The 12,746-nt window shown below is 39.8% G+C and overlaps 1 protein-coding gene across 3 annotated transcripts in view; it reads right to left on the bottom strand.

The window, feature by feature from the left end:
* The window catches only part of ATRN (attractin), a 175,848-nt gene that overhangs the window by 55,641 nt on the left and 107,461 nt on the right, over positions 1-12,746 (bottom strand). For all 3 annotated transcript variants that reach the window (XM_033415733.2, XM_049698757.1, XM_004285303.3), the window contains exons 22-24: positions 10,370-10,464; positions 6,852-6,930; positions 4,948-5,105 (exon numbers count right to left, since the gene is read on the bottom strand). In XM_033415733.2, the coding sequence (XP_033271624.1) occupies positions 4,948-5,105; positions 6,852-6,930; positions 10,370-10,464 (332 nt within the window). The remainder of the gene's footprint in view (positions 1-4,947; positions 5,106-6,851; positions 6,931-10,369; positions 10,465-12,746) is intronic.

The raw sequence follows: 12,746 nt of genomic DNA, 5'->3' as shown, positions 1-12,746 counted from the left end.
TTCATTTATTTCTGCTCTGATCTTTATGATTTCTTTCCTTCTGCTAACTTTGGGTTTTGTTTGTTCTTCTTTCTCTAGTTCCTTTAGGTGTAAGGCTAGATTGTTTATTTGAGATTTTTCTTGTTTCTTGAGGTTGGCTTGTATAGCTATAAACTTCCCTCTTAGAACTGCTTTTGCTGCATCCCATAGGTTTTGGATTGTCGTGCTTTCATTGTCATTTGTCTCTAGGTAGTTTTTGACTTCCTGTTTGATTTCTTCAGTGATCTCGTGGTTATTTAGTAACGTAGTGTTTAGCCTCCATGTGTTTGTGTTTTTTACGTTTTTTTCCCCTGTAATTCATTTCTAATCTCATAGTGTTGTGGTCAGAAAAGATGCTTGATATGATTTCAATTTTCTTAAATTTACTGAGGCTTGATTTGTGACCCAAGATATGATCTACCCTGGAGAATGTTCCGTGTGCACTTGAGAAGAAAATGTAATCTGTTGTTTTTGGATGGAATGTCCTATAAATATCAATTAAATCTATCTGGTCTATTGTGTCATTTAAAGCTTCTGTTTATTTATTTTCATTTTGGATGATCTGTCCATTTGTGTAAGTGAGGTGTTAAAGTCCCCCACTATTATTGCGTTACTGTCCATTTCCTCTTTTACAGCTGTTAGCAGTTGCCTTATGTATTGAGGTGCTCCTATGCTGGGTGCATATATATTTATAATTGTTATATCTTCTTCTTGGATTGATCCCTTGATCATTATGTAGTGTCCTTCCTTGTGTCTTGTAACATTCGTTAATTTAAAGTCTATTTTATCTGATATGAGTATTGCTACTCCAGCTTTCTTTTGATTTCCATTGGCATGGAATATCTTTTTCCATCCCCTCACTTTCAGTCTGTATGTGTCCCTAGGTCTGAAGTGGGTCTCTTGTAGACAGCATATATATGGGTCTTGCTTTTGTATCCATTCAGCAAGGCTGTGTCTTTTGGTTGGAGCATCTAATCCATTCACGTTTAAGGTAATTATCAATATGTATGTTCCTATTACCATTTTCTTAATTGCGTTGGGTTTGTTTTTGTAGGTCCTTTTCTTCTCTTGTGTTTCCCACTTAGAGAAGTTCCTTTAGCATTTGTTGTAGAGCTCGTTTGGTAGTGCTGAATTCTCTTAGCTTTTGCTTGTCTTTAAAGCTTTTGATTTCTCCATCGAATCTGAATGAGATCCTTGCTGGGTAGAGTAATCTTGGTTGTAGGTTCTTCCCTTTCATCACTTTAAGTATATATGCCAGTCTCTTCTGGCTTGTAGAGTTTCTGCTGAGAAATCAGCTGTTAATCTTATGGGAGTTCCGTTGTATGTTATTTGTTGTTTTTCCCTTGCTGCTTTCAATAATTTCTCTGTCTTTAATTTTTGTCAATTTGATTACTGCGTGTCTCGGTGTGTTTCTCCTTGGGTTTATCCTGTATGGGACTCGTTGCGCTTCCTGGACTTGGGTGGCTATTTCCTTTCCCATGTTAAGGAAGGTTTCAACTATAATCTCTTCAAATATTTTCTCTGGTCCTTTCTCTCTCTCTTTTCCTTCTGGCACCCCTATAATGTGAATGTTGTTGAGTTTAATGTTGTCCCAGAGGTCTCTTAGGCTGTCTTCATTCCTTTTCATTCTTTTTTCTTTATTTTGTTCTGCAGCAGTGAATTCCACCATTCTGTCTTCCAGGTCACTTATCTGTTCTTCTGCCTCAGTTATTCTGCTATTGATTCCTTCTAGTCTAGTTTTCATTTCAGTTATTGTATTGTTCATCTCTGTTTGTTTGTTCTTTAATTTTTTTAGGTCTTTGTTAAACATTTCTTGCATCTTCTCGATCTTTGCCTCCATTCTTTTTCCGAGGTCCTGGATCATCTTCACTATCATTATTCTGAATTCATTTTCTTGAAGGTTGCCTATCTCCATTTCATTTAGTTGTTTTTCTGGGGTTTTATCTTGTTCCTTCATCTGGTACATAGCCCTCTGCCTTTTCATCTTGTCTATCTTTCTGTGAATGTGGTTTTTGTTCCACAGGCTGCAGGATTGTAGTTCTTCTTGCTTTTGCTGTCTGCCCTCTGGTCTGTTTTTTTAAAGTTTAAAAAATTGGGGCAAATATATATTAAGATAAAATTTACCATTTTAACCATTTTTAAGTATATGATTCAATACACTTAAGCACAGATGCTGCCAAGATTAGAAAAGAGGACAGTGTGAACAACTTTGTGTCAATGCATTTGAAAACATATGAAATAAATTAACATCTAGAAAAAATTATCTTAAGTAATGCAAACAGAGAGAGAATATCCAAAACATCCCGTAACTATTAAAGAAGTTGAATCAGCAATTAAAAAAGAAAAGAAAACTCCACAAATAAAACACCAGAATCAAATGATTTTACAACAGGGATCTATCAAGTATGCAAGGTTCATATATTCATATAATTCTAATCTTATATAACGTCTTTCAGAAGTGAGAAAGAGAGATAACTCCTCAATTTATAAATAAAGGTTAGTTTAACTTTGATATAAAAACCATAACAAAGACAGGAAAGGAAAATTACCGGACTTTCTCACTCATGAGATAGATACAAAATTCTAACCAATATATTAGAAACTGAGTCCAGCAACAGATAAAGTAAAAAATCATATATCATGCCAAGTCAGGTTTATTCCAGGAATGCAAATAATTTCCAGGGTCCTGGCTTATGCAATAGGACAAATGGTGGTGCCATTCACTAGAAAGGAAGCAGAGGGTTTGGGGCTAAGATCACAAGAATAACTAACTCCCTGAGTACAGGGAGCCTGTGAATGTCCAGGTAGAGATGCCTAGGCAGCAACTAAGAACACTGGTCTGGAGTTCAAGTGTAAGCAGGGCTGAAGACAGAGTACTGAGAATCAAAAGTACAGAAGTAGTACAATAAGTCTTACAAGTGGGATAAAGACAGAGGAGAACCATGGCCTGAATCTCAGACAACCTCAGTGTTTAAGGAAGAAGATTCCTTAAAAAGACAGGCCAGAGAATCAGGGAAAGGACCAGGAAGGCAGGAAAGATGCTGACTCAAATCATGCAATGAGAAGGAGAAGGGGACTAAAGAATTCAGTCACTGGAGTCCACCGTGGCAGTCAGCTTCAGGATGTGGTGAAGGAGGAAGGTAGACTGTTGCAGGCTGATGGGTGAATGGATAAGAGGAAACAAACAGGGAGTGTGGTCAATGCGTACAAGAAGGCTAGCTGGGAAGGGAAGCAGAGAGTGTGCAAGAACAAAGGAAGAAGCAGATTAGAGGATAAACAAATCTGTGGACCATCTAAATAGAAAAAGAGGGTGGTGAGAAAAAAATACAACACAGAGCCTGTCCTCCACATTCCAGAAAGGAAAAGAGTGACTGACTGTTCTTTAGTTACAGTCCCAAGGCATGAACACATACCCACCAGAACAAGATTTCAAGCCCATCCCAAATGATCAGTAGCGACTTGCTTCACTTGATCACACTACTGAAAGTTGGCAAGCAGCCAGAGCCCCAGTCTAGTGACCACGTTTCCACGGCTAAAGGTGAACCAGTCGTTCCTAAGTCCACCCTTAGACACAGATGTAGAGAACAAACGTATGGACACCAAGGGGGGGAAAAGGGTGGTGGTGGTGGTGGGATGAATTGGGAGATTGGGATTGACATATATACACTAATATGTATAAAATAGATAACTAATAAGAACCTGCTGTATAAAAAATAAATTAAATTAAACAAATAAACAAAAGTCCACCCTTCCCGGAACTCCACACCTTTACCCAAAATGAAGGGGGTTAAAGCAGAAAGTACTGAGGCAAGGCCTCAAAGACATAGTGGCAGATGATTATAAAGAGCATAAATGGGGCCATGGGTCAAGCCTGGATAAGAGGGAGTGCACTGGTCCCCTGGGAACAGAGAAAAGGGGCAGGTTGATAGCAGCAGTGGCTGCAGCAGGCAACATGAACCCTTAGACCTACCCTTTCAGGTCACATGTACAAAGAATCTGAGTCATGGAGAGGCTACAGGAATTGTACAAGAGCAAGCTAGGGCTCAAACCTGCATCTGTCTGACTATAAGGCCTAAACCCTTAAGGTGACCTTATACTGTCCTCCACTGTGTCCCCATTACCCTCCATCCTATGCTCCTTTAAGACCTGATAGCATTTTGGGGATCTTCTCATATGGCACTTTCCATACGCCAGCTTTCACTGGTTATGTGTGTTTGCTTCATTTATATGCACCTTACTCATTCCAGAATTGAAGCTCTTTGTGTAGCTCTACAGGCTTTTTAGTGACAAGTCCTTAATGAAGAAATAAATACAGTTGTAATTACCAAATCTGTTATATATCACTTGCTTTCAAAAGTGCTTACAGGGACTTCCCTGGTGGCACAGTGGTTAAGAATCCACCTGCCAAAGCAGGGGACACGGGTTCGATCCCTGGTCCAGGAAGATCCCACATGCCGCGGAGCAACAACTACATGAGCCACAACTACTGAGCCTGTGCTCTAGAGCCCACAAGCCACAACTACTGAGCCCACGTGCCACAATTACTGAAGCCCACGCACCTAGACCCTGTGCCCCGGAACGAGAAGCCACTTCAGTGAGAAGCACCGCAACGAAGAGTAGCCCCCGCTCGCTGCAACTAGAGAAAGCCCGTGTGCAGCAACAAATACCCAACTCAGCCAAAAATAAATAAATAAAAATAAATTTATTTAAAAAGTGCTTATAAATTTCCTTCATAAGTGATTTAAGGCAGCCCCACTACAATCTTCTTTTATGGTATGTGCTCAGCACTCCTTTACCACAGATATTACAAAGGCAAAACAATATTAATATTGTACATTTCGTTTACCGCAAGTTACAGATTAGTGAATTTAGTTTCACTACAGACATTTCACCATCTTTGCAAGTATGAGACTAAAAAGCACTTCTTACCTGAATTTTGATGGGCCAGGTGAAATTACTGACATAAACAAAGAAAGTGATATTTGGGTGGTTGCGAAAATCAAACTTCTCATTAGAGAAACTATCTTTGTACTCCTTAATGTTTGTTTTTGAAACAACAGGCATCTCTTCTCCAGCCTGGGTTCCAGCTGTTAGGAAGAAAAGAATGAAATAAAGAGACTTTTTAGGGGACCGAATCTGCCCTCACTAATAATAATGATAATAGCATTTATTAAACACTATGTTCCAGAAACGGCCTTTAAGAGCTCGATCTCATTTAATTGTGACAACTATTATCCTCATTTACACATCAGAAAACTCAGGTTCAGGAAAAATAAGTAACTTGGCTCAGGTCACATAGCCAGGAAGTAGAGTTGGGATTTGAAGCTGGGAGGGCTGATACACAAGCCTATGCCCTTAACCCAGATGACTTTACCAGGATCCCCTACAACTCCTCCCACAGAAACAGGCTACATGTGGCTTTGAAAATCCAGATACCACTAGAATCCTATTAACAAGCAATGGCATTCATTCTGCCCACAACACTTCACTTGCTTTGCACTGCCCCCTTAAAGCTGTTTGGCAGTGCTCTAGATCCCCCATACCAGGGACACGGATTCAGCCCTCACTTTTTAACTAGCCGTGACCGCAAGTCTCAACAGCAGCAGGGAGGAAGGAGCTCTAGGGGTCACTCAGTCCCTTCTGCTACCAGCTACAACTGACTCTAAATCCCCCCAATCTGATATAAACCTATCCTATTCCCAGGCAGTCCTTCAACATTCCACATTGTCCCTCAGCCAGGAATTCTAGTGTTTATAAAGATTCATGAAATAGGCTTTTCCCATGTCTGAGTTAAATCCTGTGACTGAAGCCAGATTGGCTGGTCCTAATTGAGACTGTCATTGTAAATCAATCACATACTCAGGGATGCCACCTTTCTCCAAACAAAGGCTTTGATAATTCAGACTTTTTCTTAAAGACCTCTCCTCACTGCAAGTTTCTGAACCTTTTCTGAATTCTACACAATCTTTTAAGATATGATGAACACAAAGTGATGTGCAAAGTAATGTTTTTATTTTGTTTCAGTCTAACTGATTGTGTTTTGACCAAAAAACAGTATTGTGATAGTAATAATGATGATGAAACATAATTACCATTTGATGAGAATATCCCATGTTTCTAGCACTTACACTGAGTACTTCATTTATTATCTCATTTAATTCTCAGAACATTCTACACGGCTGTTTTTATTATCCCATTTCATACCTGCGGAAACTAGCTCAGAAAACAAGTAACAGGGAGAATTCAAATCTAGGTCTGCTGAGCTACATTCTTAACCACTACATCAGGGCCACCCTTTCTTTCTTTAGATTTTCTGCTCAGAGGATCTTTAGTAAATCACTGTAAGATAAACAAGACAGCAAAAGCTGTGCTCTTAGAGTTTTATTTAATTCCCAAAGTACATTTTCCCCTGTACCTACTAAAATCTCATTCTATTAAAAATGTTTCCTTTTCTTGAAACTGAGTCAATTGCATTTTTCACTTCTGAAGCATGGATGGAGATGATGATGGCAGCACCACAGCAGAGGCTGCAGCAATGGTATTAATGGTGGTAGTAGGGCAGGGGTCGTGAGCATGTACTGATCTTGATACCATGGCAGGCACTGACAGGTATAGCCAAATTTAATCTACAGTATAAGTATTATTACCTTCTCTTTAAGATGAATAACCCTAAGGGTCTAGAGATAGATTTTAGAAACTTGCTCAAGGTCTTCCAGCTAATAAGTGGCAAAAGTGGGTTTCAAACCCATCTGTCTGTCTCCAGAGCCCCTTTTCTCAACTCTTTCTCAATCAATTATCTCCACTCGGAAGGTCTTCTCTAGGTATGTCTTTACCTGAGAAGCTGGCAGCCCAGGTGATGTTGAGGTTGAAGTTTTTGGAGGCATTGATGAACATGTCCAAATCCCTATTTTGCTAATGAGATGTACAAATAATTAGAAAATGAATTACTGTAACAGTTTCCTGATTTTAAAAGAAAGCAGTAGTTAAATTTTACTACTCTCAACTTTCTTAATTACAAAAAGATACTTTAATGTCTTAAGAGAAACTCATGCTTATAGAACAGCAAAATTTCTAACCTTAACATAAGCAATATACCCCAAACAAATTTCATTTCCCTCCCATAAAAGTATATGGGATTTAGGGACTTCCCTGGTGGCACACTGGTTAAGACTTTGTGCTCCCAATGCAGGGGCCCCGTGTTTGATCCCTGGTCAGGGAACTAGATCCTACATGCATGCCGCAACTAAGAGTTCTCATGCCACAACTAAGGAGCCTGCCTGCCATAACCAAGACCCAGTGCAACCAAATAAATAAATTAGTTGAATTAAAAAAAAAGTATATGGGATTTAATGCTTTATCAAATGCCTAACTCCATGAAAAAGTATCTTTTAAAAAGACCCTCACCAGAGCACAGTGACCTACATCCCGTGACCTATGTTAGGGAATCAGCCTCTTAAGGATCCTCTGGGCAGCCCTGTCCAAATGTCTGAAGAGTAAAACACTTGGTCAAGTGTCTTAATTTATATTAACTTATAAATCAAACCTATGTACTTCTGAACCCATAGATTATATACAGTGTAAAGTTCTCCAAAATGGAAGTGGTTTTTTTTTTGTTTGTTTGTTTGTTTGTTTGCAGTACACGGGCCTCTTACTGTTGTGGCCTCTCCCATCATGGAGCACAGGCTCCGGACGCGCAGGCTCAGCGGCCATGGCTCATGGGCCCAGCCACTCTGCGGCATGTGGGATCTTCCCGGACCGGGGCACAAACCCCTGCATTGGCAGGTGGACTCTCAACCACTGCACCACCAGGGAAGCCCAATGGAAGTGGTTTTTAAGGAATAGCACATAAAGCTGAAATAAACTAAATTTAAAAACTTTAAATTGTCTTCATCCATGATTAAGAACATTTTTCTCTCACTAAAAATATTATTTCAAGAGAAATATGACAGAATATGTCTTATTACCTTTGAAAACTTTGTATACCACTTAGAGATACAGCAGTTTGAAGAGCTAGTTTAATTTATTGTGACTCTCGGTTTTAATGACTGAAAAAGGTATCTCTGAGGAATGTGTTGGGCCAGCTGGAAGAAGAGCACTGTCAGTAGTGTTGGGTAAATCATGATACTAATTTTTAGTTTTCCCTGAAATTTGGCTAATAAATCTCTTTCTTGGGGTCAAAAAATTGTTTTTCCAAATGAGTCAGATGTTGCATTTTATATTTTTGAATCCAATTCTGCTGAAATTCTTCACATTGAAAGATTTTTAAAACAGGTTAGAAAATTAAGATTTTAAAGAGCATTCTTTTGATAGTTTTTACAGCACAAAAATTACAACAATAGAAGCATTTCCAAACAGCTATTTCCAAAACGTGATCTCCAAACCAGAAGTTTCTCTCATAAAGCAGTTACCTTCTCATTTATTGATAAGGCCTCACCATCCTCTTAAAGGGACAGCTCAAGTGTTTATTTATTTATTGAGCTGCGTCACGGCACGTGGGATCTTAGTTCCCTGATCAAGGATCGAACCCGTGCCCCCTGCAGTGGAAGCATGGAGTCCTAAACACTGGACCGCCAGGGAATTCCCTATTTTTTAATGTTTGCTGGTAGCACATTACTAGCAATTACTTCTTTCCCTGGAAAGGATTAATAACCTTGAAATCTTGATGCTTTTGTAAAAGACAGGACACATACATTGTGTAACTATTAAATATTCTGTCATAAGAGAAACAAGGCAGTAAATAAATTTCATGTGTGGTACTTTTGCTATAGCCTTATCCTAAAAAATTAAAAAAAAATTCTGGTCAGTACAGCCACTGAAATGATATACCAACACAATTTTTCCACAAAACATTTTCATTGAAAGTCATTTATTATTTTTACTTAAAAAGCTATTCACTCATGAGAATGTATCTTCTCTAGTACATCTCTTCTTAATTTTATCATTGAAGTGGAATACAAAAAACAAATCTTACTTTCATTTAATTGTGAATATCCCACACTGGACTTCATTTTACTACTGAGTTATTTATTTCTTAAATTTAGCAGTGCTTGTTGATAACATCTGTTATCAAAGGAATGCACTTTGGCTTATTATCATATTGTTTTCCATGTATTATTTGTTACATTTATTGTAATTTTTGTTTTGTTTTGTTTTTTTGCGGTATGCGGGCCTCTCACTGTTGTGGCCTCTCCCGTTGCGGAGCACAGGCTCCGGATGCGCAGGCTCAGCAGCCATGGCTCATAGGCCCAGCCGCTCCGCGGCATGTAGGATCTTCCCAGACCGGGACACGAACCCGTGTCCCCTGCATTGGCAGGCGGACTCTCAACCACTGCGCCATCAGGGAAGCCCCATTCATTGTATTTTTGTAATGGTAAATGGCTTTGTGTATGTTGATGAGAAATAAGAAACCTCCAAGGAGGCCCCTAAATAATTTACCATTAGGTTTAGTAAAATTTCATTATGTACCAGAGTAGGTATTAAATGACTTTATATTTCACTGAAGAAATCATATAGGTGCGTCTTCATATTCTAGATGCTTTACTTTTAAATGTCATACTGTGTTGGCTCCCTTTTACCTCTAGGTAATACCTTATGGCAGGTTGGGGTTTACCATTAACAACAGTAGATATAAAAATACATTTCAAATAGTTACCTTAGTAATTTCAATTATTTCTGGCTTACTTCTTCACTGTTTTTACCTCCTAATGAGGATAGGAACTCATTCTAGGAGCATAAATGTCACCTCTGTCTTGCATCACTGGTATTAATTTCCATTCTGAGAGAGTAAATCTCGGTTCTGACACTGCCCCCCTAACAGGGAAGTTCCCCTTGCAGTCTCCTTTCCTTTCCTGTATGGGGCTGTGATGGGCTGATGGGCAAACCAAGTATGTGTGGAGTCAGTGTCACTCTGTATATCAGATCATGGTAAATCTTAACAACATGGGGCTTCCCTGGTGGCGCAGTGGTTGAGAGTCCGCCTGCCGATGCAGGGGACACGGGTTTGTGCCCCAGTCCGGGAAGATCCCATATGCCGCGGAGCGGCTAGGCCCGTGAGCCATGGCCGCTGAGCCTGCCCGTCTGGAGCCTGTGCTCTGCAACAGGAGAGGCCATAATAGTGAGAGGCCCGCATACTGCAAAAAAAGAAAAAAAAATCTTAACAACATGGTAAATCTTACCTTTTAAATACAAAGGAGATAAATGTAGATTCTAACATTTCTTTCCTGTACCTCTAAACATCATCCTGTGGACTCCACTTCTGGAGACCGCTGCTAAGGCAGTGCTTCTATCCATAGTGACCAAGAAAAAGTTCCACACAAATTCAAAACAAAGTAAGAAGACTTTTAAATCTTACTTCATCAGGTGTAGCCACAAAATTGATGGCTGTGTAATAGCGGTCATCTTCCTGGGATAGGCTAAAGGTGAACTGATAGTCAATAAGAAGAGTATCTATGGAAAGAAAGAAATGTGTATTTAACAACTGAAACAAAACAAAACAGAATAGGTCTCTAGAGATACAGATTGATTTTCTCATAAACATTCAACAGCCAGGAAAGCACTTTTGGCTAAGTCTGTGGGTAATGTCATTTTGTTTGAGTTAACCCACCAAAACCTCCTTGTATCATCACCCTGGTTGAGATTTTAGGCTCCAAGCTAACTTACCTAGAAATATTAATTGAGCATCTATTTATGCTTAAGGATACAAAGCTATAAATTAATGGTATAAAAGAAACCAAGACTCCAAGTAAAAATGGTTGATTTCAGGTTTGGGGCAAGGAATATGTGCCTCAGTTATCTTATTCTAGAAAGCAAGAAAGCATTCAAAGACTAATGTAATGTAGCAAAAGAACATAGCTTGAAAAAGAGCCTACTGGCTAAAGATGGTATAATTTAATTCTAAGAAGTACTGCACAATTCAACAACCCGATTTAAAAATGGGCAAAGACTTGAATAGATAGTTCTCCAAAGAAGATATACAAATGGCCAATAAGCACATGAAAAGGTGCTCAACATCAATGATCATTAGGGAAATACAAATCAAAACCACAATGAGATAACACATCACCTGTAGTAGGATGGCTACCACTGAAAAAAGTGTTGGTGAGGATGTGGAGAAATTGGAACCCTTGTGCACTGCTGGTGGGAATGGTGCAGCTGCTGTGAAAAACAGTATGGCAGTTCCTCAAAAAATTAAAATAGAATTACCAAATGATCCAGCAATTCCACTTCTGAGTATATACCAAAAGAACTGAAAGTAGGATCCTGAAGGGCTATTTGTACAACCATGTTCATAGCAGCCAAAGAGATCATAGCCCAATGGTGGAAGCAAACCAAGTGTCCATCAACAGACGAATGGATAAACAAAATATGGTATATACATTCAATGGAATATCACTCAGTCTTAAAGAGAAAGGAAATTGTGACACATGCTACAACATGAATGAACCTTGAGGACATTATGCTAAATGAAATAAATGGATCACAAAAAGACAAATACTATATATTTCCACTTATATGAAGTACCTAGAATAGTCAAATTCATATAGACAAAGTAGAATGGTGGTTGTTACAGGGTAGGGGAAGAGGGAAATGGGGAGTTGTTGGTAAGTTTATTTTTAACTGTTCAAAAAACTGCCAAATGATTTTCCAAAGTGGAAAACCATTTTATATTCCCACAAAAAATTTAAAAGGGTTTCACTTTCTCCACATCATTGCTAAAACTTGGTATTGGCTTTTATTTTTCAAGATAGAGAAATATAAGGTACCAGATTACAAAAAATTAATTGATATGGTTTCAGGTTTCACATTATAAACTAACCTTTTTTTTTTTGGCTGTACGTGGGCCTCTCACTGTTGTGGCCTCTCCCGTTGTGGAGCACAGGCTCTGGACGCGCAGGCCCAGCCGCTCCGCGGCATGTGGGATCTTCCCGGACCGGGCCACGAACCCGTGTCCCCTGCATCGGCAGGCGGACTCTCAACCACTGCGCCACCAGGGAAGCCCTAAACTAACCTTTAAGATATGACCAGTTGCCTGGCTTTGATACGGTATCAAAGGATAATACCCAGTTACCTGAAAAGGTTATTAAAACACTCCATCCATTTCTAACTATATGTCTGGTGGGGCCAGGTTTTTTTTGTGTGTACTTTAACCAAAGAGACATAGTGCAACAGATTGAATGCAGAAGCATATATGAGAATCCAGTTGTCTTTTATTAAGCCACTGTATTGGCTTTTGATTCTAGTCATTCTAGGGGTGTATCTCACTGTGTGTTTGGTTTTTTTTTTTGGCTGCGTTGGGTCTTTGTTGCTGCGTGCGGGCTTTCTCTAGTTGTGGCTAGCGGGGGCTACTCTTCGTTGCGGTGCATGGGCTTCTCATTGCAGTGGCTTCTTTTGTTGCAGAGCACGGGCTCTAGGCAGGCGGGCTTCAGTAGCTGTGGTGCGTGAGCTCAGTAGTTGTGGCTCACGGGCTCTAGAGCACAGGCTCAGTAGTTGTGGCACATGGCCTTAGCTGCTCAGCGGCATGTAGGATCTTCCCGGACGAGGGCTCGAACCCGTGTCCCCTGCATTGGCAGGTGGATTCTTAACTGCTGCGCCACCAGGAAAGCCCCCTCATTGTGTGTGTTTTTTTTAATTTATTTAATTTATTTACTTTTGGCTGCATTGGGTCTTCGTGGCTGTGCGTGTTGCAGTGAGCGGGGGCCACTCTCCGTTGCAGTGCACGGGCCTCTCGT

Source organism: Orcinus orca, chromosome 16 (assembly GCF_937001465.1).
Source record: "Orcinus orca chromosome 16, mOrcOrc1.1, whole genome shotgun sequence".
Lineage (NCBI taxonomy): Eukaryota > Metazoa > Chordata > Mammalia > Artiodactyla > Delphinidae > Orcinus > Orcinus orca.
The sequence above is the reverse complement of the archived record's forward strand: the minus strand, read 5'-3'. Positions and strand labels throughout refer to the sequence as shown.